At 35.9% G+C, this 27,396-nt stretch overlaps 1 protein-coding gene across 1 annotated transcript in view; it reads left to right on the top strand.

The window, feature by feature from the left end:
- The first annotated feature begins 3,639 nt into the window (after positions 1 to 3,639).
- The window catches only part of TRDN (triadin), a 389,840-nt gene continuing 366,083 nt past the window's right edge, over positions 3,640 to 27,396 (top strand). The window contains exon 1 of the mRNA XM_013063299.2: positions 3,640 to 3,924. Within this exon, the coding sequence (XP_012918753.1) occupies positions 3,903 to 3,924 (22 nt within the window). The 5' untranslated portion in view covers positions 3,640 to 3,902. The remainder of the gene's footprint in view (positions 3,925 to 27,396) is intronic.

Raw genomic sequence — 27,396 nt, forward strand, 5'->3', positions numbered from 1 at the left:
AAAAGTAAAGCATTTCTTTTTTGTTTATTTCCCCTGGTAAGCTACTTTAACCAAAGCAGTGAAATAGTAGCTTGCATTTTGCTGGTGCAAATATCAAATTTTCTTACATTATAGTGTTCTGTCCCCTACCTCCCTGCCTTTTTTCCCCAAAGTCATTCTGGTTGGTTATTTACCTTTGTCTCTTACTGAAATGAACCTGAATACTTAAGCTCACGTAAAAATTATACCTGTTATTATATTAGGATTCAAGTAAAAAGCACTTTGATCCAAATTAAGTATCCCACAAATTTAGTCATGCTTTAAGTGTACAATATCTTTTAAAAAATTGTACAGAGTTTTATTACTTTATTTTTATTTGTCACCAATTCATGTATAGTTTATTCATCTATAAGCTCTTCGTATCCATATATTAAGAAATAGAAGATCTTTATTTTTTAAGATTTTATTTATTTATTTGACAGTGAGAGCACAAGCAGGGGGAACAGCAGACAGACAGCGAGGGAGAAACAGGTTCTCCACTCAACAGAGAGCTCGATATGGGGCTCAATCCCAGGACCCTGGGACCACGACCTGAACAAAAGACAAATGCTTAACCGAATGAGCCACCCAGGTGCTCCTAAGAAATAGAAGATATTGAGAAGTAACCGTAAAGTCTGCTTTCTCTCAAATATCTCTTTTGCTTGAGAAATAGGTAACTGGTAGTACATAACTATTTTCTCCTAAATATATATCTTCCCACTACTTCATTAAGCACACATACATTGGCACAGAACAAGATAATGTACTATGGTCTTAAAATAATTTTTTAATTTCATTTTGTTTTATTTTATGATACTTTTGGTGGAAACCTAAAATCGTCAAAACCTCCGGTTGGCTCCTGAATCTTTTCAAATTCTGAAATTCAATAAAAATATCTTCTTCCATATCCAAGTGCAATATAGGTGTTAGTGATTGCTAGTTTATAGTAAAAGCTGACAGAGCTACAAGATTTTTTAAAAACATTGTTCTAAAGAAGAATAGTTTTGTCTACTAATTTGAATAATTAGAATATTGAGTGAAAATCACAAGGGGCAATGACCAGTATAAATAAGTTGGAGAGGCAGCTTGGACTAAATGGAACATTTAGTAGGAGAACAAACTTTCAGGGTTTACCATTGACTTATAAAGACCCATCAGTTAATAATGCATCAGGTCAGTTATTCCTGTATGCATAACATATCTACTTATGCCAATCCAGGAAGCCTTTACTAAGAAGAGAGAGCCACCACTTTTCAGGTTATGTCGAAAAAGCCCAATGAAGTTTGCCTGGGTAAATCAGTTGGTTAAGTAGCCAACTCTTGGTTTGGGCCCAGGTCATGATCTTAGGCTTCTGAGATCAGTTCTGTGTCTGGGCTCTGCGCTCAACAGGGAATCTGCTTCAGGATTCTTTCTCCCTGTGCCTCTTTCCCCACTCTTTCCCTTTCTCAGATAAATAAATAAATCTTAAAAAAAAATAAAAGAGGAAAGAGCCCAATGAACTTGTAAGATCTCTTTAAAATGAAAACCTCTTACAAGCAAAGATAGGCCAAAAAAAAGTTAAAGAAAGGAAAATACATTGTTTGTAATGTTTTATTCTATGAGTGTCCTGAAAAATGGGGTATATACCTTTAGTTACTTGGCTAAGATAAGCTTCTGAGAGTTCCAGTTAAACTGAAAGGTATATATCATTAATTTGGTTTCACATAATTTGAAAGTTGTAATAACTTTTCAAAATGAGAAATGTACTTGTTTCCTAATATCTAATAAGATTCATCAACTCATCCAGCAGATTTAAAAAACTTACTCTCTTGCACACATGTTTATTTGCTAAAAAATTTTTTTTTTACTCTTCTTCATCTAGTATATATAGCACAAAATTAGTGATTGGGGATTTAAGTACAACATCTATCACTAGAAATTTAGTATGCTTGCTCTATATTCTTATTTCAACTTCTTAAGTAGGGGTTTGTAATTGTGATTTATTCTTGCTCTAAGATAGCTAATTTTATTTAGACACTGACCCGTGTGAATTCTTAGTAAATTACTAAGAGTGACTGACTGACAAATGGAGTTGGGAAATACTATGTTTTCTCAAATTTGGAAGCACCATGACAATATTGAACGGAAATTCCTTTGGAGGTGAACTGAAGAGAACTCTGCTTTTAGGCTCCCTCCCCCCATCTTAGAAAGAAGGCACCAACCCAGTGTGCCAGGAGCATGCTTCCAGGAGTCTGCATCTTTCCATCTGCAGGTGACCTCTTCCACAGCGTTCCCCATTATCTGTAAATGGTAGAGTCTGCCACAATGTCTCTCCTCTTGGGAAAGGTATCAGACTCAGAGTCAAAAGCTTCTAGACTTAGTCCTAGGTGTAGGATCTTGTATAAAATCATGAGTGTTACCTGGAATTATTTCCTCTTTTATGAATTAAGATTCTTTCATTTACTTATTCTGCAAGTATATGAACACTTCCTGTGGTGAGAGGAATTGAAGCAGCAAACACAAAAGTGCTGACATGGGGTAGAGGGTGTGTTGTTTTCTATGGAAATAGCTGTTGTAACTTTCTTCTGAGTCCCCCAAATTAAAACAACATACATGGCTTGCCTTTGTGATCTCTGAAGTACTGTACAAATCAAAGAGATTATGAGAACCAAAGGCAGCAAGTTAAGGCTAGAAGTTGAAACTACAAACATTTATTAGGTTGACTATGAGAATAAAATAAAAGATAAGTGTAGTCACCCCTTGATTATTCAAATTGGCTGCAGTTTGTGATTCTCAATGCCCTTTGATTCTCCTTCCCCTTCCTACCACTAGCCATTGAATATTTCTCTGCTCATTAACACCTGTCTGGGAGTAGGGAAGTGAAATGCTAATCAGTCCAACCCCTTTGGTTAATCATTAGCTGCTATGATCCTTTTTCTTTAATTTTCTTGAAGTTGAGAAAGGGAAAATTGACCTCTTTTACTACAATGCTGGCTCTAGATTTTTAAGCTTTATGTCACCTCCCCTCTCTTTCACTGCATAGATAAATTCAAATATTTTGTTTTCAGTCAGGTATGAAAGAGAATAAAAAGATTTGGTAATTCATCAGTTCTCAAGTGTCACTATAACTTCACATTACATATTTCTTACTGGCCAGTATTTGAAAATTTTAATTCCCTACAAGGAAGCCTCAGGTTTTAATAGTGGCAACTTCAAGTCAGGGCCCTGAGTAAATAACTACACCTGCTAAGTGGATTTAGACCCCCAGGGAACCAACCTGGTGAAAATGACTGAAGACTGCCCTCCCTTTGCCTTTGGTAGATGTTGCAGGACCCTTCCCACACCAAATAAGGAAAGAAGAATGTTCTGAGCATTAAGGGCACTAAGAATACATCTGAGCTATCGCAGATAAGATTACTTTCAACTCTTTAGTTCATGTTTTCTGACATAGACCCCAAGGTCTGTAATTATCTTAGGGAAACTGCGGGGGCTTAGACAGTAGTTGTTATTATTTTTGTTGTTGTTTCCTTACTTTCTTTGGGGCTGAAGAGCTGGGGTGTGTATGTGTGTGTGTATGTGTGTTCCCCTAGAGTGCCAAAAAAAAAAAAAAAAAAAAGTGCTGAAGAGTCCTAGGGAGATGAGGCTATTTTTGTTCGAAGCTGATACTTCTGCCTGAGCCACAAGTGCCGCTTGGAAAGGGCTCAGGTTGTTTCCAGGGGGAGAACTCTGCAGAGAAGAGACGAAGTTCAGCAGGACAACAAAGGGGCGGCAGAAACAGCCAGGAAAACGAAGAGCCCTCACGTTTTTCACACAGAGCCCCCTATCAGAGTTCTCGAATTCTAAAGTATTCTGCAAAGTGCCACTTGACCGGAACTTTTCGCCTGCCTTTCCTTTCTCCAACCACCATGACTGAGATCACTGCTGAAGGTACTGCTACCATTTCCAATAGTACCAATTAAGAAAAAGAAAAGGTAGAAATCAACAGTGACATTGACCTTCAAGGTGTCCACTTAATTGTTGCTTTTAGATACTTGTCTTGATCAATGATTGTATACGGATTGAAGAAATGGATTTGGGAGTGGAGAGGCTGACAGATCTGTGTGTTGGGGGAGAGAAGGGGCTTCTCTGAAATTTTGCATGGTGAAACTTCTGTGCTATTCCTAAGGCCCCAGTAGGTACCAGTTGTCACCTGCACCTCTATAAATAGTTATGGTCATGTAAGGTTATAACTGATAACTTACCTTGCAAAAATTATAAGACTTGCAAGGATAAAGACCACAATGAATTTAAAATGTTGCCTTTAATGTTTAAATGTAGAAAAATGATTTTGAGCATTTTTACCTTATGATATTTTAAAATGGAGATTTTAAATTTGTTTTTCCTTCTAACTTCAGTGTATAAATATGCACACACACACATACATAAGATTTAAGTTGTAAGTACTACCACAAAATTTGTGAATATTTTACTATTGGTAGATTTATAGAGATAAAGTTGGAAATGCACAAAATGTTTATTAATATGATTTTAAAATAAATCAATTCAAATTCTGATTCTTTTCACACACCCATCTCTCTATATGATGAACTCTATCTTTCTATTAAATATTTTGTTTCAATGCTTCCTCTGAAAAGGTTTATGCCATAACTAAAACATAAATTTTTATTACTTGATCATGGTACCAATTGTTTCATCTATATATACATATATAAAATATATGTAAATATAAAAATATATGTATATTTCTTAGAATGAAAAACCCTTTAAACAACTAAAGCATTTTGAATACAGACACAATCCAGTTCTAGTTGGGGTAAAAATCTGGGAGGTGGAACTAAAATTTGCTTCTGACAGCTGTAAGAAAATCAGACAGGTGGTGCTCTCATCAGCTTCCAAGTTGAATGCTGTTCTGGTTTGTTTTTAATTAGACAACTGAAAAATAGAATGTGCGGTTTTGGCTCTTTGCATAGACATTAGTATGGACACACAGTGATTTCAGAGTTGGAGATTTTCAGTCAATATTTATAAGGAGAAATGTCTTACTTGTACTTTCCACTGAGAAATTTAGTCTGGCACCCCAAATTGATAAAAACAATTACTGGGAGATTTCTGTATACCAGGTATTTTGCTCAGGACTTTGTGCTATTTATTTATATAAACCTCCTACAATTCAATTAGGCCGGCATTATTATCTCCATTTTGCAGAAATAGAAACTGTAACTCAGATGTTCAGTGACTTGCTCAAGCCAATGGCATTGCCAAGATTAGAACCAGTTTGTGTTATTTCTTTTCTGTAAGAGGATATCAGGTTTACTCTTTACCAATTTTAGTTCAGAATTTGCTAACTAAATATAAATAACATTTTTTTCCTATTCCTTAGATATTCTGTGTCATGTGGCCTTTAGTTTGTCTTAAAAAGAGCTACCTAATATAGCTGCTTGCTTAGCCCGGCACAAGTTAACAAGATACCTATGAATGTGTTTCCTTCCCTCCCTGTGGGTGTGGGGTGTGGGTATCCAGCCGATTCAGGAGGTCATGTTTGCCTGTGGATTATTCTCTGTAGGACTTGACACTTGATTCATAAAACTTTTTTTTTTTTTTTAAAGATTTTATTTATTTATTTTACAGAGAGAAATCACAAGTAGATGGAGAGGCAGGCAGAGAGAGAGAGAGAGAGGGGGAAGCAGGCTCCCTGCTGAGCAGAGAGCCCGATGCGGGGCTCGATCCCAGGACCCTGAGATCATGACCTGAGCCGAAGGCAGCGGCTTAACCCACTGAGCCACCCAGGCGCCCCGCTTCATAAAACTTTTTTACAGGAGAATTCTTCATTATGAAACAGAACTTTTATTTCTATCTTCTTCCAATGGAGCATCTAAAGGATTCTTGGAAGACCTCTCGGAGTCTCCCATAAGAATAACTGAATTAGTAAGAAAGTGTAAAAACCAGCTAGTGAGGGTCATTTCCTGCTCCCTGGCCTTTGCAGTTCATAGGATCTATATCATCTGAACATCAATTATGTACTTTTTTCCTTTTCACAAATGATTTATTAATCATATTTCTCAAATGAAAATTAAACTGCCAACTAAGAATTCTTAAGGCTAGCACTTCAGTCATTCTCTGAGCTTATCCAGAGCTTCTGGAACACTTCTTTCCTACACACTTTTCATTTTTGTCTTTGTGATTCTCACTTTTTTGTGTCCCAGCTGCAATAGGCTTCTTTCAGTCTTTTGTAAGGGGTGTGCTTTTGTACAGAGCTTTCGTACATGGTATTCCCTTAGCATTTTGTACATGTTATACTCTTTCCTCTCACCTGCTGTATTTCTTTTGCCACCACTTTGGGGAACATTATGAAAATGTAAGTACTACATCCATAGCCCGTGACACCTACTGATGACTCTTCCCCTCTATTTATCACAAAGCAAGCAAACGCTGTATAGCAATTATGAAAGACAAAACTAGAATAACCCATTAGAGAGCTCTAGTCCACTGACCTAGACTCCACTTTTGGAAAACTGAGATTCATACAGATTAAATGAGTCTACCATGGTTGTTGATAATTAAAGGAAGTCAGAAGATTTAATTCATGTCTACTGTGGCTTCTCTTGGCACTTATTCAACTGTAAAGCAGTACACATTGATAAAGTTTATCAAGCTCTTCATATAGATTATGTGCATTTACCAAGCCAGACTACATCATTTGACAGACCAAAAGAAGTAATGCTAAGTAAGGAATTGTGTTTCAGGTCCAGAGCCATAGACAAAGTAGAACTAGGACTGAATTGAAAGCCAAAGGATTTTAGAGAAATAATATCATTGATTCTGGCCATGATGAATTCATAAAGATAATCATAATGACAATTATAATAACAATTCACATCAAGAACACATGATGTACTATATGTTGGCTAATTTGAACATAATAATAAAAAAAGGAATCTAAAAAGTAATAATAATAACAATTCACATATTTTGAGAAGACATTAAATGTCGAACACTGTATGAAGTTTGTTATATGATCAAGACAGCTGAATGAGATAGATACTTTTATCATTGCTATTTATGGAATAGGAACTTGAGGTTTAGAGAGGTTAGGGACTTGCCTGAATTCACAGAGCTGTATATGGTATAGCTAGGATTCACATCCAGATCTCCACCTGAGTCAGGCTGACTACTTCTCCTTCCTATGGGAGACTAGTAGTTAGCCTGCTGTTACTTCAGAGGTTGATGGGGGCTTATGGTAGGCCAGTGTTCTGATTTGGCCCATGCTAGATTGAGTAGGTTGGATCAGGCCACAGACTGGATCAAGCTCAAAGAGTGCTAAGGTTTAGGATTATAAATAGCCTTTCCAGAGGCTGTTGTTCCTAGACAAGTGCCAAAGTCAACTCCCCTTATGAGTTTCATGTGAACTTGCAACCACCAAATCAGCATTGATTTGACAATGTACAGCCCTATGCAAAATACCTTTGGAGTAATTTTGATAGTTAATTCTTTTTTTTAAAGTCTAATTAATTCTTAATAGCTTTGTTGAAAGAAGAGACTTTTTAAAAAGCTGATAAAATATGTGATTTTTTTTTCAAATTGCCAAGATAACTAATATACAGTCAAATTATGCTTTACAATAACATCTATGTAACTGTGTTCTCTGGGTTTAAGGATCTCCGAAATATAAGGAAGTACAAATTTCTACATAATAGATTCAAGCTGGCAGAGATCCTACATATAATTAACTTATAATTTATTAGAGTGCTTAGTTAAGGAAATTCTTTTTAAAAAAATTAGAACTTAGGTCAAACTCTCAACTTCTAAACTATTACATAACTCCAGGATTCAGGAGAAGGTTTTATCATACCATATATGGGATTGTTTCCTCACTATTAGCTCAACTGTGTTTTACTGCTCTGTAACAAACCTGTGGAAGGATTTGACTTTCAAAATTTAGAGCACAAATGGTAATTTTTTTATACAATGCACTGCTTCAACAGACTGTATAGCACATGAACACCAATTGTTGCTCTCAAGAAAAAAGAGTGAGGATTCACAGCCAGGCTAATTAACTATGCACACAAGTTATGCCATCTAGAGCAACAGATGGTAAATTAAGAGAAGGAGGAGATCTAGCCTACATATTTGTGTCTATCTTGCCAAAACCAAGTGGCTATTCTGGTCCAGGTCAAGACAACTTGGGTTGGGAGAAGAAGAAAGAGGATGAAGCATTAGGTTCAAGCCCTAATCACTTCCAAATTATGTTATCCTGTTCAAGAAAAGCAATACACCACATATAGAACATTATTTTTATTTCCATGATCATATTTTTAAAAACTGACATTGACAAGATAGTATATTTGGAAAAGGGCCATAATTGTAAGAGGCACAGATAAATGAAAAGACTTGTGCACCAGTTGTTTAAGGAGAAGATTGTTACTTTTTGTTTGTTTGATTTTTTATGCAGCACTAGGGGACAAAGTGAAGACTCATAAGTAAAAGTCTGGAAGCCACAAAAAGGCAAACTCTTGACAAAATATAACCCAAAGTCTAACCAACCATTAAAATGATAGCTAGAACTAACTCTTCTGATTCAAAAACAAAAATAAAAAAAAAAGAATACACAAATAGAAACAAACAAACAAAAAAGCATGAAAGGAACACAGGCTCCAATTTTCAAGAAATAGATGGATGAAGAATATGCTAAAAACGACACTGTAGCATGCAATCAGCAAAATCCAGGCTATGGGAAACCCTGCGGTACAAACAACTCAGTGCCTTCAAAGAAGTTACTGGAAACAAAAAGAGATGCCAAGGAAACCTATAGGAGATATATATATATATATATATATATATATATATATATATATATATAACAACTCCTCATAATGTATAAAATTAATAGATCATGATTCAGAGAAACTTAAAAATTTCAGTGAAATAACTGAAAATTTGACATCCTTTGAATGTCAGATGATATTAATAAATTATCTTTAGCAGAATGACTGTATTGTGGCTATGTTTTAAAAATACTTATATAATTTGGAGATACATACTCAAATATATATGGATGAAATGATACAATGTTTTAAACTTGTTAGTAAATAATATGCCAGAGGGAAATATCTATGCAACGTATGTAGTATTGGACTGGCCATGACTTGATTATACTGGGACTGATGATGGGTACACAGGGTTTTATTATAATATTCTGTCCACTTTTGTGAATTCTGAAGCCTCCCCTTAGTAAGGAGCCAGGAAACACACACACACACACACACACACAAAGCTGATGTTTTTAGTAAAAATTTTTGTAAATTTTAGTAAAAACTTCTTATAATATATATGAGTCCGTGAATTCACTGACCATCAAATTTATTTGTAAGTACAAATTATTGTCTAAATTAATAATCTGTTACTGGAACAGAAACCAAATATGCTTGCCTTAGACAGAGGGGTCCAGAAATGAGCATGATATTTGTAACAGCAGAAAAGGAAATAATGAACAAACTGGAGGAGATTATGCTGAATGAAATAAGTCAAGCAGAGAGAGTCAATTATCATATGATCTCACTTAATTTGCGGAGCATAAGGAATAACAAGGAGGATATTGGGAGAAGGAGAGGAGAAGGGAGTTGGAGGAAATTGGAGGCGGAGACAAACCACGAGAGACTGTGGACTCTGAGAAACAAATTGAGGGTTTTGAAGGGGAGATGGGTTGGGGGTTGGGTGAGCCTGGTGGTGGGTATTAAGGAGGGCACGTATTGCATGGAGCACTGGGTGTGATCTATAAACAACGAAACTTGGAACACTGAAAAAATAAAATAAGGTTTAAATTTAAGAAAAAAAAGGAAAGGAGAAATAATGATTTTTAAAAAAAGATTTTATTTACTTATTTGACAGAGAGAGGGAGGGAGAGTACAAGCAGGGGGAGCAGCAGGGAGAGGGAGAAGCAGACTCCTGCTGAGCAAGGAGCCCAGTGTGGGGCTCAATCCCAGGACGCGGAATCATGTCTTGAGCTGAAGGTGTATGACTAACCAACTGAAACACCCAGGCGCCCCCGGAAATAAAAATTTTTTAAAAATATAATGAGATTTGGAGGTTAGTTTCATTTCATTTCTCAAAATTATTAGTAACATTAGTTAGACATCTTAATTAGTAACCGATCATTTTTTGAAATAGTCCATGTGAAAACTTGAAAAGAAATAAAAAACCCAAGAAGTCAATATGAGGCAAGGAAGAATAGTTCTAAAAAAATGTTATGGTAGGGAATGTCATATTTATTGACAGGGTATTAAGGAGGAAGTCTTGTATGATTATCTTATTAAAATATCACAGAAACTCTGAAAGGCAGAGAGGCAGATATCACAGAAATCTGCTCAGTCTGATTCTAAAATTTCTCAATCTTCTTTCCTGCTCAAGTTGAATTTAGAAAAAGAGAAGGAAAGCAGACTGTGAAAAACAGAGGGTGACATAATTCATTGAAAATCAGAGAGAAAATGTAGTGTAGAGTTGAGAGAAGGCAGCTTTAAAATAATTAAAAGCAGTGTGAGAGACTACAAATTGTGTGGAGCGTAGGTCAGAAATGTGGGTTTGAGCACCAACTCTTCTCCTCAACCATAGTTGTCTGGGGTAGGGGTGGGTTGGGAGGTGTAGTGGGGGCTGGGTTGGGATGAGGAACCTCATAGGAGACAGAGTAATAGGGCCAGAAGAATGCTTTCAACTTTTTACAAGATCATGCTTCTTGATAAATTATGTTTATGTACATATTTAAAAATTGTGCAAAGCATCCATGCTGCAAAATCTACAGTGAAAGAGAACAGAAAATGCATCTTTTTAGTATCAACCTTTGCTGGGTTCCATTAAGAAGCTTTTTGTTGTGGGATGCCTGGGTGGCTCAGGTGGTTAAGCAGCTGCCTTCAGCTCATGTCATGATTCCATCATCCTGGGATCGAGTCCCACATCGGGCTCCTTGCTCAGCAGGGAGCCTGCTTCTCCCTCTGCCTCTGCCTGCCTTTCTGTCTGCCTGTGCTCGCTCTCTCTCTCTGATAAATAAATAAAATCTTAAAAAAAAAAAAGAAGAAGCTTTTTGTTGTAGCTTTTGTAATGATTTGTAATAGCTATTCCTTTTTTTCCCTCTACCACATTTTAAGCACACAGTACCCATGGAAAATGTTATGCTTGTCAGATTAAATGCTTAATTTTTTCCTATTTGTTTTTGGTCATCATTGTGACTATAATTTAAAAACCTTGCTACTTTTCCCATACAAAAATGAATTGAGCCTATTCAGCTATTATTCTAAAGGCTTAGACATCCTTGGAGACTTAAAGCCTTCAGTGCTGTTTGCATTAATTTTTAATCAGTTAACAATATTTAATATGAAAGAAACATAAAACAGTGCAGCTAAGCAATTTTAAAGTGGTCTATATTGACCTTTGGGTTGAATATATCAATTTGAAAAGAGCATGCATACATAGGTGGTTAAGATTTTCCAGTTAGGCTTTTGGTTTTACAGTTATGGAGTTGAAATCATTATTCTCTTCTTTTCTTTCATCAAATAAAAAGAAACACTTTGGAGAAATGTTTAATATATTTTTAAAATGCAGACTATTTAAAGTAACACATTTAAAAAGAGAAAATCAGGGGAAAAACCTTCATCAGAAAACCATGCGTTAACATAATACAATAATTCCAAGTTTGTGGAGTTTAGTTTCTGTACAACCCGAAGTTCTAGGAAAATCCAGCCAAGTTAAGTTTTGCTTTCCCTAATTCACTTTTTCTCTGAAGAATCAGAGTGCCATGAATAATTTCTGAGAAGAAGTGCTTATTTGGGTGTCACATGAACACGTATTGCCCCGAGTGAAGGTTAAGCAGAGATAGATGAACTTTCTGGTCCAAAAAGATAGTATTTTCCATCTTCAAAGGAAGTTGAAAAGAATATCGTTGGCAAATGTGTAATGAATAAAGTCCTGCTTCTCTCTGTACAAGTTATGCTCTCTAAACATCAAACATCTCCACATCTCTGTGCCTGAAGTCAAGCTGTCAAAAGCACATGAAATTTAGGATTCTGAGGGATTCTTTGGTATGTAAATGAGCTGTTTCCTCATAAACCACAGAGTCCATTTCATTTATGATGTACTTCATATTACATTTAAATATGTATGGATTAGATATTTCCAAGTTTGGTACCTGTGGCCCAGGCTGGGGTATGTGGTCTTCACTTTAATTAAAGATACAGTCTTTTAATCCAGAAGAATAGATAATTTATGTCTGTTCACCAACCTGCTTTTTATAGGGGAGCATGAGGCTAGAACTTAGTTAGAAACAGGTTTTCTTACTGCTATTCATGGGCTGCATCCTCTCCCTCTCGACACAGGTTTCTGAAGTGTTGAGAAAAACAAAAGAAAGAAAGAGCTCCTAAAATAATATATGCATGATATATGTGATATGATATGGTATAATATAAATAGGGTGTTATAATAACTTAGAGCATTTATAAGCTTACAGACATGAGAGAATCATTTTCCACTTGTTTAGACCTTGAAACATTTTTAGCAAGGTTTCCCTGGAAAGTTCATTGTTGCCTGTTCAAATAAAATCATCATATGACTAAGAGAATTTTCTGTTTGTGGTAGACATTTGATATAACATCAAGACAAAATGGTAATTATTAAGTGACATTTCTTTGCCCTCCAGTGCTGGAACCATTATTTTTATCCATTGTTATTCTTATTTAACCTATGTATAATTGCCTGGGGGAGAAGAATATGGTATAAAATCTATATGTTACCAATGATGGTAAAATGCCAAGTTTGTGAATTTAAATATGCAGAAGCATTAGGCATTGAATTTAGAGAAAAACAAGCAAACATAATATGTCCATTTGAAATATAACAAAATTATAGACCCTGTGGTATTAATGATCAACCTATAATCAGATTTGTATACCAGGAAGTCGTGGCAGAGGTCCAGCTGGAGTCAATATTTGAGAACCTATTATGCACCAAACCTAATACCAGACAATAGGGACATGATGAGGAATAATACAAAGTCCCCGATTCCAATATAGTAGATTGAAAAATAAGCAGGAAAGAGCAAAAGATCATCAGTAGACTGAAGAATAGTCAGGTATAAAAATATATACGAACTCTAGTTTGGATTTATGAATGATAAGTGTTTAATTTAGTTGACAAAATCATGCTATTGTTCATAAATCTTATGATCACTGAGGACACATTGAAACTGCTTAAAGAATGACTTTAGAGTAGTAGAGTGCCCTGTTCTTCGCTCTGATGACTTACAGTGCTCATGCCATTGACCAAAGTAAGGTGATCAAGAGTAGGTTACCACTAAGAGTTACCAACTAAGTTAGTGTAATAAATATGCCATCTATTTCAATGATTCTAAAGTTGTTTGGGATAGAATGAAATCCTTCCTGAAATATAATTATATTTGGCTTTTTAAAATTTGCCCTTTTAATTCTATAGTAGAAATGGAAAAAAAAAAAAAAGACGATGATTTTAAGTGTGAGGCAAAGAGATTCACAAACCAAATGGCATGACACATTTCCCCTGGAGAAAAATCAGTGAAAGGTGATGGCTTATTTTCTATGTCCTTGAGCTAATGAGTGGAGAACTGACAGCATAATTTGAAGAGAGGCACAGGTGGAAACATCTCTGGTAGGTAAACCAAAAGACAGTACTTTGCAAAATTACCTCATACAATTTTACAAGAAGCTAAATAATAAACCCGAGAGTGGATTATGTTTCCTGACTTCATAGTCACCTTATATTGTGATGTATTGAACTCCACATGTCTGGTTAAAGTACTTTCAATGTTTCTTTAATTCCTTGTAGCACTACCAAAATGACAAATATGTCTTCCAATCTTGTAGAAACTCACTTAGAATTAAGTTGTTAGCTAACACTGACCTAGAAGCCAAATTGTGCAAGAACTCTAAGTGAAAAAAAATTAGATAACTGTCGCAATTTTTTAATAACACTGTCCCACTTGGTATTCAAGAGAACAGCCACCCCAACAGTTCAGAGTTAAGACAATATTGTGAATCATCACAGTTTTTTAAAACATTAAAAAAACCCATTTTTATAAAATGTAAGTACTGAAAACTGCATAAATCATATATATTTATATAGTATTTACTAAACAATAGTGGAATTGACATCTGCATAACCAGTCCCTGGTCCAAGAAACAATGTTCCCATCACCTGTGAAAAATATTCCCATCTGCCACCCACCCAGTGACTCTCATTTTGGTTTTGCTTTCCAATCGAGATTCCTTTTTCTCCAATACTTTCTCCACAGAGAATAACTATTTTGACTTTTTTAAAATAATAGTTTTCTTACTTTGCTTGATAGTTTTATGAACACCACATCTATAAACAATAGTTTAGTTTGGCCAAGTTTGTTCTTTACATAAATGGAACCACACATCATGTATTATTCTGTCTTGCTGCATTAATTCAACACTCTGTAAGACTCACCTATTTTGTTGTATTTCACGTTATTATTGCTACACAGTTTCCACTGTATGAATGTCATAATTTATCTGAGTTTTTAATTTTTTAATTTTAATTTTTTAAAAATATTTTATTTATTTATTTGAGATAGAGTGAGAGAGAGAGAGAGAGTGAGAAAGCACAAGCAGGGGTTGGGGTAAGAAGGAAGCAGGCCCTCCATGGAGAAGGAGCCCGATGCAGAGCTTGATCCTAGGACCCTAAGACCATGACCTGAGCCAAAGGCAGAGGCTTAACGCACTGAGCCACCCAGGCGCCCCTATCTGAGTTTTTTTAAAATTGAAGAGCTCTAATGAACAATACAGCTATGATCATTTTTATTCTCTTTAGTTTTGATATTCTATGGTTTTATCATCAATGCATATTTATTTCATAGCATTATGGTCCATGTAAGATGGTGAATTCACCATGAAGATTCCTTGCACATTCAGATTGTGTAGTATATATATTATCATTGTGATCTAGTCAAAAAGCATGGAGAAAGTATGACCTCAGTGGCTATCTACCAGAAATGCCCTATTTTTTGGAAGAAATTGACATATCTCTACAAGATATATAAAATAAGTATTTGGGAGAACAGGGAGGAATGAATAGAATAGTAAGGACTTTTCAGAGATAAAGAAGTAATCCTCAATATACAATGACTCCTATCTGAGATGTGTAGGTAGCAACTCAAATGTTGACATTTAAAGCATAACCTGATATAAAAAAGAGATTATTCAAGAAATATTATTGAATGAAAGTATATAGAGGCCAGGAGTTCAGCATATGTGTATTGAAATTCACTAAATTTTCCCATTTAACTATTCCTTTGACCCTACAGAGCTTTATCTTTTTCCCATTTGCTCAGTCTCTAAATTTTGGACTCTTCATTTCTCAATTCCATATTTTCCTCTTTATTCCCACTGTGCCTGCTTTAACTTAAGCTCTGATCATTTCATATTTGAATCCCCAATGTGGCATATAGCATTTTCCACCAGTGGTAATAGCAATATTTCCACCACATATGCTCTTCTTATAATGTGACCATGACTATTTTTCCATTGAAAAGTGAATCTATTTTCCTTCCTCTTGAATCCAGAGAGACTATATGATGATTACCTCAATAGATAGAATATAATTAAAATAATACTATATAATTTTCAAAGATAGATGATAAAAATGTCATGCATGTCTGTCTTGCTGACTTAGAATATTTACTTTTGAAACCATGCTGTAAAAAAGTTGAATCACCCTGCACAAGACCCATAACAATGTCCTTGGCCGATAGACTCAGCTGAGCTCCCAGTCAACAAACAACACCAACTTTTCAGCCATGTGAGTGAGCCATCTTGAGAATGTATCCTGCAGTTCCCTCATGAGCCCCCCTAGTTGATACTTGTGGAGGAAACATAAGCCATGCCTGCTGAACCCTAACCAAATCACATATTTCTGAGCAAAATAAATGATTATAGTTGTTTTAGGCCACTACTCTTCGGGATGTTTTGTTATGCGGCAACATATAACTGTTACACTAACTGTTAGTGTTGCATAAGCATCCATGTAATCTCTTGACCTCTATCTTCCACATAACTACTAAATCAAATCTATAACACTATACAACCCACTGACTAATGGTTAACTCATTCAGTGTACCGCTGTTTCAGCCAGGTTCAACCACTCTGATATCATTTAATTGAAAAATTGTTATACCTCTAAAACTTTATCAATATTTTATCCACATATTCAATACTTTATTGATTCAAAAATGTTTAAGGAATGTTGACTATTATAAAAATATTCTAGTCACTGGAGATATGCTTGTTTAAAAAAAGAAGAAAAATAAGGAGGAGGAGGAGGGGGAGGAGAAGAAAGAAAGGAAAGAACAGACAAGGAGAAGAAAGAAGTAAGAGAAAGAAAAGAAGAAGAGGGAGAGAAAGAAGAAATTTCTGCTGTCAAAAGACTCACTGAAGTAAATTCTCAATTACATATCCTTTGGAGATTTTACAAATGTGAATGAGTTTTGTTTTGTTTTGTTGTTGTTGTTAGTGTGCTTAAAATGGGCCCTGGTTGTGGATCAGGGAATTTCAACATGTAGGATCTCCACACAGCACTTTGCTCTACTGAGCAGGTTTAAGCAACATTTTGCATGGAGAAGTGCCCACATAATGTGTATTGGTAAAGAGCCAAACTATTAGTTATAGTATATAGTAAAAACCCTCTAGAATTTCTATGCTTCAACCCCCAGATTCTGTGAATATACTGATCTTACATGGCAATGGGAGCTTTCAGTGTGATTAAATTAAGTACCTAGAGATGGAGAGATTATCCTGGGTTATCTAGGTGAGTCTAATCTAACCATGTGAGACCTTAAAAATGGAGAACATTCTTGGTGGTGGTTAGAGGGAGATATGATGTCAGAATGTCATGACTTGACTAGCCACTAGTGGCTCTAAGGACGAGGGAAGAGGCTATGAGCCAGGGAACACAGTAGCCTATAGAACCTGGGAGAGATAAGGAGACTCTCCTGCAGGCTCCAGAAATGAATGTAGCCTTGCAGACACCGTGATTTTAGCCCCTTGATACCCATGCTGGACTTCTGAGTCACAGAAATGTAAGAAAATAAATTTGTGTTATTTTGAGCTACTGAGTTTGTATTTATTTGTTATGCCAGCAGAAGAAAACAAATCGCTCTCTGATTACTGTAAATCTTTCTTTTATACTAAGAGACACATTTTCGGAAGGCACAAAATTGACATAGAAGAACTACAAATTTACTTTCCACAAAATATTTTTATGTAAATCACTTTTTAAGTAAAATAAATAATTCTCCCTTTTGTATGAGAGACCTGAGGCTAAAAAGGAGCTTCGTTTTCAAGGTTACAGAGCTCATTATTGGGACAATTAATAATAAATTAATAATTAACTCACAGAAATGTATGCTGACTTTCCTTCCAATAAACTGAGCTTTCCAGGAGTAACATTTTCCCCTTAATAGTCAGCAAAGTTAGAGAGACATTTTGTTTTGGTTTCTATTTGTCACTATGGAAAATTGCAAATTTTAGGAAAGAGGGTTGTAGTTTGTGCAATATTTATTCCTTCTTGTAGCTCTACAATCGGGTGCTGCATGGCTCAAACAATTAAGCATCTGCCATAAGCTCAGGTCGTGATCTCAGGGTCCCCTTCTCAGCAGGGAGTCTGCTATTCCCTCTGTCCCTCCCCCTGCTTGCTTGTGCTCACTCTCTCTCTCTCACAAAAATAAATAAACAAAATCTTTAAAAATGTATCTCTACAGTGATTCTGCTTACATTCAATACTATGAACATTTACGAAACACAAATGTGACTTGTTCTATGATCAATAACATTTGCAAATTTATCTAGTCATTTACACACAATATACACTACATATTGTCCACTTTAGGTCTTAACGCAGGACATCTTGTCCTTCTTTGGAATAGGTATCCTTCACCTTCACAGGTTTACACACACCAGGAAGCTATGCACATTTTCCGCTGGATAAGAGCCTATTAATAGAAAACTGACACGCAGCATTAAAAAAGAAACCAGGTCAGAGATTAATTTCATGGAAACCCATAGTCATGTCAGCTAAACATGATCTATTTGAGGTGGGTGAAAAATGTGTGGTCACTTTGCTTGCTGCTCAAACAAAATAAATATGTCTCTCTTTTATATTCAGATTCTGAGATATTCTTTCTCTCATTTAGGACTTCTAAAGTATCTTTGCATGAACTACTGACACAACTTCTTGCTTAACCATCTTCCCAATAAGGCCAATTAAAGAGAAAAAGTGGTCAGTGTGGAATAGAAGAAAATATGACAAATGAGATTAATTGAAATTGTTGAAGTAAAAGAAAAGAGAAACTTGGCATTAGGTAAACATAAAATTAAATTTGCAAGAAAACAAAGTTGCCTTAGTTCCACCTGAAAACATTAGTTTCCAGTACAGGGCAGAGTGCAGAGTGCAATATGCCTTTGTTGATGAATATGAAAGGATAATTTCCAGAAAGGAAATAATATAATAACAGAGCAAAATTATAAGTGGTAAAAGAAACACAAAAATATGTGATATTTGAATAACATTTATATAGTATACATGCATACAAATGTAATGTATACATAAATTTGACTTGTGATGCATAGAATAAGATATGAATGTAGAGTTTTTATTTTAATAAATATTGAGGGGCGCCTGGGTGGCTCAGTGGGGTAAAGCCTCTGCCTTTAGCTCAGGTCATGATCCCAGGGTCCTGGGATCGAGCCCCACATCAGGCTCTCTGTTCAGTGGGGAGCCTGCTTCCTGCTCTCTCTCTCTCTCTCTCTGCTTCCCTTTCCTCCTACTTGTGATCTCTCTCTCTCTGTCAAAAAAATAAATAAAATTTTTGAAAAAAAATATTGAGCTCCTAAAACACATGAGACCCTGTCATGAAGCACTCAATAAATTATTTGGTCAACATATCACAAAAAGATATAATATTGTTGTAGAGAATTTTTTGATAAATATAATTAAAATAATTTTTAAAACATTTAATTATAATAGCTTAGAGTCCACAGCAAGTAATGACATTTTTATTCTAGAATAATTGTGCAAACGTGTCTTGTTTTTTAAAATTTATACATCATATATTTTTGAATTAACATTGAAAGCATCAATCTGAGGTTATGAGAAAGCATAACTAAGTATTACCCTACAGTAATACTTACATTCTATGAATGGTGCGAGTTCAAGGCAGGAAGGGAGGTACACACACTTAGATCAATCCCTTGCAAATCTGATGCACATCTGAATCAGTTGGGAATTTTGTTAAAAGGCAGGTTCTGATTCAGTAGGTTTGGGGTGGGGTCTGAGAATCTGCATTTCTAACAAGATCTTAGGTGCTGAGAATATGGCTAGTCCATGGACCACACTTGAAGAATATACTATGGTATTTAAGGACTGCTTAGAGAAAAATTCTGCTTTTGGCTTTAAACTAATTTAGACTAATTTTAGACTAATTTACTTAGGCAAAGAAGTAAAATAAGTAAACCAATGATATCCTGTGAAAGAAGACAAAAGAAAGAATAATTTATTATTATTTATATTTTATTTGACCATTTAAACAGTGTGTTTGAGCCCTTTTAGGAAAAAGTTTTCATGATGCTGGGTTAACTGTACGACATCCGACTCCAGTTCATCACATGTATATAGTGGCAAACACTCTCAATCTTATAAAATCCTAAAAGGAATTTTTCACCCTTTACTGATATTTCTGTGATTGTTTATGAAGACTTAGATTTTTTAAAATGGATACAAATTTATTGCCGTAGAGTTGTTCACAACTCTACGGCAATAAATTTGACAATTTGGAAGAAATGGATGCATTCCTAGAAACATATAAACTAACACAACTGAACAAGGAAGAAATAGAAATCCTGAACAGACCCATAACCAGTAAGGAGATTGAAACAGTCATTAAAAATCTCCAAACAAACAAAAGCCCAGGGCCAGATGGCTTCCCGGGGGAATTCTACCAAACATTTAAAGAAGAACTAATTCCTATTCTCCTGAAACTGTTCCAAAAAATAGAAATGGAAGGAAAACTTCCAAACTCATTTTATGAGGCCAGCATCACCTTGATCCCAAAACCAGGCAAGGATCCCACCAAAAAAGAGAGCCATAGACCAATATCCTTGATGAACACAGATGCGAAAATACTCAACAAAATACTAGCCAATAGGATTCAACAGTACATTAAAAAGATTATTCACCACGACCAAGTGGGATTTATTCCAGGGCTGCAAGGTTGGTTCAACATCCACAAATCAGTCAATGTGATACAACACATCAATAAAAGAAAGAACAAGAACCATATGATACTCTCAATAGATGCTGAAAAAGCATTTGACAAAGTACAGCATCCCTTCCTGATCAAAACTCTTCAAAGTGTCGGGATAGAGGGCACATACCTCAATATCATCAAAGCCATCTATGAAAAACCCACCGCAAATATCATTCTCAATGGAGAAAAACTGAAAGCTTTTCCGCTAAGGTCAGGAACACGGCAGGGATGTCCATTATCACCACTGCTATTCAACATAGTACTAGAAGTCCTAGCCTCAGCAATCAGACAACAAAAGGAAATTAAAGGCATCCAAATTGGCAAAGAAGAAGTCAAATTATCACTCTTCGCAGATGATATGATACTATATGTGGAAAACCCAAAAGACTCCACTCCAAAACTGCTAGAACTTATACAGGAATTCAGTAAAGTGTCAGGATATAAAATCAATGCACAGAAATCAGTTGCATTTCTCTACACCAACAGCAAGACAGAAGAAAGAGAAATTAAGGAGTCAATCCCATTTACAATTGCACCCAAAACCATAAGATACCTAGGAATAAACCTAACCAAAGAGACACAGAATCTATACTCAGAAAACTATAAAGTACTCATGAAAGAAATTGAGGAAGACACAAAGAAATGGAAAAATGTTCCATGCTCCTGGATTGGAAGAATAAATATTGTGAAAATGTCCATGCTACCTAAAGCAATCTTCACATTTAATGCAATTCCTATCAAAGTACCATCCATCTTTTTCAAAGAAATGGAACAAATAATTCTAAAATTTATATGGAACCAGAAAAGACCTCGAATAGCCAAAGGGATATTGAAAAAGAAAGCCAACGTTGGTGGCATCACAATTCCGGACTTCAAGCTCTATTACAAAGCTGTCATCATCAAGACAGCATGGTACTGGCACAAAAACAGACACATAGATCAATGGAACAGAATAGAGAGCCCAGAAATAGACCCTCAAATCTATGGTCAACTAATCTTCGACAAAGCAGGAAAGAATGTCCAATGGAAAAAAGACAGCCTCTTCAATAAATGGTGCTGGGAAAATTGGACAGCCACATGCAGAAAAATGAAATTGGACCATTTCCTTACACCACACACAAAAATAGACTCAAAATGGATGAAGGACCTCAATGTGCGAAAGGAATCCATCAAAATCCTGGAGGAGAACACAGGCAGCAACCTCTTCGACCTCTGCCGCAGCAACATCTTCCTAGGAACAACGCCAAAGGCAAGGGAAGCAAGGGAAAAAATGAACTATTGGGATTTCATCAAGATCAAAAGCTTTTGCACAGCAAAGGAAACAGTTAACAAAATCAAAAGACAACTGACAGAATGGGAGAAGATATTTGCAAACGACATATCAGATAAAGGACTAGTGTCCAGAATCTATAAAGAACTTAGCAAACTCAACACCCAAAGAACAAATAATCCAATCAAGAAATGGGCAGAGGACATGAACAGACATTTCTGCAAAGAAGACATCCAGATGGCCAACAGACACATGAAAAAGTGCTCCATATCACTCGGCATCAGGGGAATACAAATCAAAACCACAATGCGATATCACCTCACACCAGTCAGAATGGCTAAAATCAACAAGTCAGGAAATGACAGATGCTGGCGAGGATGCAGAGAAAGGGGAACCCTCCTACACTGTTGGTGGGAATGCAAGCTGGTGCAGCCACTCTGGAAAACAGCATGGAGGTTCCTCAAAATGTTGAAAATAGAACTGCCCTATGATCCAGCAATTGCACTATTGGGTATTTACCCTAAAGATACAAACATAGTGATCCAAAGGGGCACGTGCACCCGAATGTTTATAGCAGCAATGTCCACAATAGCCAAACTATGGAAAGAACCTAGATGTCCATCAACAGATGAATGGATCAAGAAGATGTGGTATATATACACAATGGAATACTATGCAGCCATCAAAGGAAATGAAATCATGCCATTTGTGACAACATGGATGGAACTAGAGCATATCATGCTTAGCGAAATAAGTCAAGCAGAGAAAGACAACTATCATATGATCTCCCTGATATGAGGAAGTGGTGATGCAACATGGGGGCTTAAGTGGGTAGGAGAAGAATCAATGAAACAAGATGGGATTGGGAGGGAGACAAACCATAAGTGACTCTTAATCTCACAAAACAAACTGAGGGTTGCTGGGGGGAGGGGGTTTGGGAGAAGGGGCTTGGATTATGGACATTGGGGAGGGTATGTGCTTTGGTGAGTGCTGTGAAGTGTGTAAACCTGGTGATTCACAGATCTGTACCCCTGGGGATAAAAATATATGTCTATAAAATAAATAAATAAATATATAAATAAATAAATAAATAAATTTTTTAAAAAATGGATACAAATTGTATGATCTTTAGATGCTTTTTCACACTTAAAAGTGACCAGTTATTACCAATTCATATTTACTGAACATCACTCGGTATCTGATATTAGACTTGACCCTTTCAAAGTGATTGGACACGTGTCTCTGCATAATAGACTTTGAGCTATCTCAATGCTTAACTTAAAAGAGTTTCAACCAAACTGAATAAATGAAGTTATTAAGCAGAATAAAGTAGTTGGCTAATAATGTTGATGGCATTGATTGATTAGTGCTGAAAGACAGTATGTTCTTCTCTCCTTAAGATGATAAATTTTGAATTCTTATAGTAATTAGGAATCATAAAACTTGCAAATATATTTTTAAATACATATCTTCAAACAACTGCTGGAAAATCTCTAAGTTTATTTCAACTGGAACTAGAAATGTTTCCTAGTGTAAATGTAGGTTAGGATTTAGCTCATGAAAACTCTGGCATTAGTTGACCATTTATAAATCATGTGTCTCTTTTCTAGCACACGTGCTGGCCCACCATATGAGCCTTAGATTTGGTCAGTGTATGAAAATTTTCCGATACCTTTCGGAAAGCACTGAGCTTTCTAAGTGAAGGATTATGTAATTGCTTTTCACATTTATTTTTGGTCATTGTTCACTAAATGTACCACTTTCCCTTGATACTCAGTGCATCTAATTTTATCTTATGTTATTGATTTGATCTTTATGATAAGAAAGAGATATCAATATAATAAAAAGTAGAATTGTAAGAAAATAGAATTAGAACAGGTTTCAAGGTCATTTCAAACAATTTCGTGTTAAAATATAAGAGTTATTCATGTTATAAAATTATGTGCCTGGAAACTACTTCTAGTCTTTCTCCGTCCCTGAACAGAAATATACTTTTACTGTAAGAAATGTCAAAGAAAATGAACATCTTTCTTATGGTTAAATATTTCCATGGAAGGGCACTCAACATTTTCCTTAGAAAGCTATTTGTGTCTGAAAATACTTATGTCAAGATGTCCTCTCTTAAGTCTCTTCTGTTAAGATTTAACACCTTTTCTTCCTTTATTTTCAAGCTTGAAAATAGCAGGTGACTATTGTCTTTATAGTGACCCTTTGTCTTGTAGAACAATGATCTTACGTTGTTCTTCATAGCTTTTTGATTTAATAAGCTGAAAGAGCCAAGAAGAAAAAGAAAATGCTTCTCCATAGGTTGTACATTTTTTAGCCTTTAATCATATTAGAAATTAATCATATTAGTTTCTAACCTAATTTCAAATGGTAGTGTATTTTGAGAATATGTATATGTGATATTTCAAACTTTTATTAACAGGTAAAGCAAAGATACCACCTGATCAAAAAAACCCCAAAACCCCCAAAACAAACAAACAAACAAACAAACAGGGGCACCTGGCTGGCTCAGTGGGTTAAAGCCTCTGCCTTCGGCTCAGGTCATGATTCCAGGATCCTGGGATCGAGCCCCACATCGGGCTCTCTGCTCAGCGGGAAGCCTGCTTCCTCCTCTCTCTCTCTGCCTGCCTCTCTGCCTACTTGTGATCTCCGTCTGTTAAATAAATAAATAAAATCTTAAAAAACAACAACAACAAAAAAAACAAAACAAAAACAAACAAACAAACAAACAAACACAAACAAATCCACCAATGGAATTAGAATGAATGTCAGCCTTGATTCTGGGCTTATGCTTATTGCCTAACCCTCAGCTTTGTGTATTGGGAATGTTCTGTTAAAAAGTACATAAGATCACAGAGTCATGGATTTAAACTGCTGTCCTCCCCTACAAGCACCATGTGACTTACTTTACTTTTCTTTTTTAAAAGATTTTATTTATTTATTTGACAGAAGGAGAGAGCACAAGAGAGGGAATACAAACTAAGGGAGGGGCAGAGGGAGAAGCCGGCTTTCTGCTTAGCTGCGGGCCCAATGCGGGGCTTGATTCCAGGACTCTGAGATCATGACCTGAGCTGAAGGCAAATGTCTAACTCACTGAGGCACCCAGGTGCCCCTTAAATTACTTTTCTCAAAAGCAGTTTCATTATCTACAATAGAAAGTTTATAATGACAGGTCACAGGGTGTGTTTATAAGAGTGCCAAATACTACCTGATACACACCAGAACAACATAAATATTAACCTAGTTCATCTCTCTTATATTGATCAAATACAAGATTGGGAGATCTGAAGACTTGTACATCTGTGTGGATGTATGTATGAACCAGACATATGATCAATAATACATAAAATTATTTTATTTTTGTTTTCTCATATAATAAAAATTGTAATGTTCTAATATACACAGAGTATAGAGCAGGGGACAATTATCTCTTTGTTCTTTCCCTGGTCCCCCCATGTTTTATGAATAAAGTGTAACTTATTCTATCCAGTCTGATTCTCAATTATTGGCATTTGCTTTTTCAGATTTAGAATTTACAGTAAAATCTTATTATTAAAAACATCGAGTTTTTACTTTTCAATTTTCTTTCGCATACTAATTTCATTTTAGTACTTTACATAAATTATGAAAGTCCTAAGTAATTTAATTCTTTCTTCCAGCTCTTAGAACTTCTACAATGACTAGGGCAAAGAGGGTTTTTTCCAGGGTTAATTCAGATTAGCAGGCCCCTTTATATAACATTTCTGTTACTGTCTGACAATATGACCACAAAATAAGTAGCTTAAAATAGCAGGTAGTATCTCATAGTCTCTGTGTGTCAGGAATCCGGCATGACTTAGTTGGATTTTCCATTTCAAGGGACTCTCAACCATGCAATAACAAAGATGTGTCAATTGGGGTCAGGTCTTGTTTAAGGGGTAAATGGGGAACAAATCTTCCATGCTCCTGTTGTTGTTGACAGAATTCAATTCCTTGTGACAGTAGAACTGACCTGTTTCTTACTGGTCCCTAGAAGACCCTGTTGGACATAAGTTGCTGTTGATTCCTAAAGGATGTCTCTAATTTCTTGTTATGTTGCTTCCCAAAATGATCACCAGCAGGAAAGAGAGTCTCTGAGACAAGTCAGATGTTATGATCTTATGTAAGGTAATTATATATACATCCTTTAGCTGCATCTTATTGATTAGAAGCTAGTCTCAGGCAGTGTTCACACAAGAGGAGGAGGTTATGTAAGGCAAAAATGCCACGTGGTGGATATTACAGAGGCCCTCTTAGAATCTGTCTGCCACAACCCTCTCTAGTACAGGATCTGATCTCAGCTGAATAGGTTAGAAACCTATCTCCTAATCAGGCTTAGTCTAAAGACTTAAATCCTATGAGCCTGGGTTAAAAATTAAGCAAAGTAAGATCATTAAAAGCCAGAGAGGCTGATCTTGGCTCCAGAAAGGACAAGATGGTCAGAACTATCTGGGATTTGGTGCAGAGGGGCTGATTGCATCTGAAATCTGAAAGATGAGCCCCCGTCCCCACCAAAACATGAAATATGTTTTTATTTATTTACAATAGGCATTGTTCTTTCAGGGACCAAAATATTTGGACTTTGTTCATTTCAGTCTCCTCCAGCATTTAAATGCTTGAATAATTTAATTAAAAGAAACTGTAGCTAGAAACAGAGTAAAGGAATTTTCATGGTCCCAGGGGGTGGTTCACTCAGGAAATAAGGGATAATAATCATAGACCAGGACTCATGTCACTAAAAATCAGCTTCCATAGTGACCTAATTTTGAGAATGGGACATTTCTGTACCATTGGATAGGGCTGACTTAGCCAGGAAAAATGTTCTCCTGCTCTACTTTTTCTGGAGACCACAAAAAAGTCTTTCATGCAATGTTTCATCACATTTTTATTTCGACACATTTTCAAGGTTCGATCTGATTTCCTACATGTATTCAGACTCCAGGGGTCCCACTTAGGTGTTTAATACAGTTTTGCCTTTTGTCATATGCTATGAAAAGCTGTAGGAACCAGATTCTTTTAAACTTGTTCCCAGAAAGTCCCAGTCCTTGAGTAAAAGAAAAGAAGAACTTGGTGTTCTTGTGATGATCAACTTCTACTCCTCCCTCAGATTTCAGCTCAGTTGTCACCATCCACGGTTAAGGCCCCGATATAGGCTTTCATGGGGCAGACATATCTCCTTTGTAACATTTATCAAAATTGCAATCATCCATTTGTATAATTATTTAATAGTTATTTCTGCTACTGATTAGTCTTGGCCTGATAACAACAGAGACTCTAAAGAAATTTGCTCATCTTTTGATCCCCAAAATGTAGCAAAGTGCTTGGCACTTGGTCGGCACTTAATAAATCACAGGGCATAAATGAACATATGGGCATATGGAGGGGGGTTTACCAGGAGCTCAGAGCTCACCCTAGGCCACCTAAGTGAAGCAACAGAGGTGCCCTGGTTTGAAGCTGAGAACTGTGTTAAGGGGGAAAAAATTTCGTAATGAGAATGGCATATGACTATGACTTAGCTGGGTCACTCTTTGGTGTACTCATTTTCAGCTCTTTCCTACTGAACATTTGAATACCTGGCATTTACCACTTGTTGAACTTTAGTATATTTTTGAACACATAACTATTACATGGGCGGAATCATTCTGTTCATTAACAAAATCAACAGGACAAATAAAAATTAAGGCTCTTGGTAAGATGATTTGTAATTCCTGTTTGACACTTGATTCTTCAGTTTGCAATGTTAATTAATCATTTAATTAATTTTGCAAAT

This window comes from Mustela putorius, unplaced genomic scaffold (genome assembly GCF_011764305.1).
Source record: "Mustela putorius furo isolate JIRA1106 unplaced genomic scaffold, ASM1176430v1.1 tig00003863_pilon_pilon_pilon, whole genome shotgun sequence".
In the NCBI taxonomy this organism is placed as follows: Eukaryota; Metazoa; Chordata; class Mammalia; order Carnivora; family Mustelidae; genus Mustela; species Mustela putorius.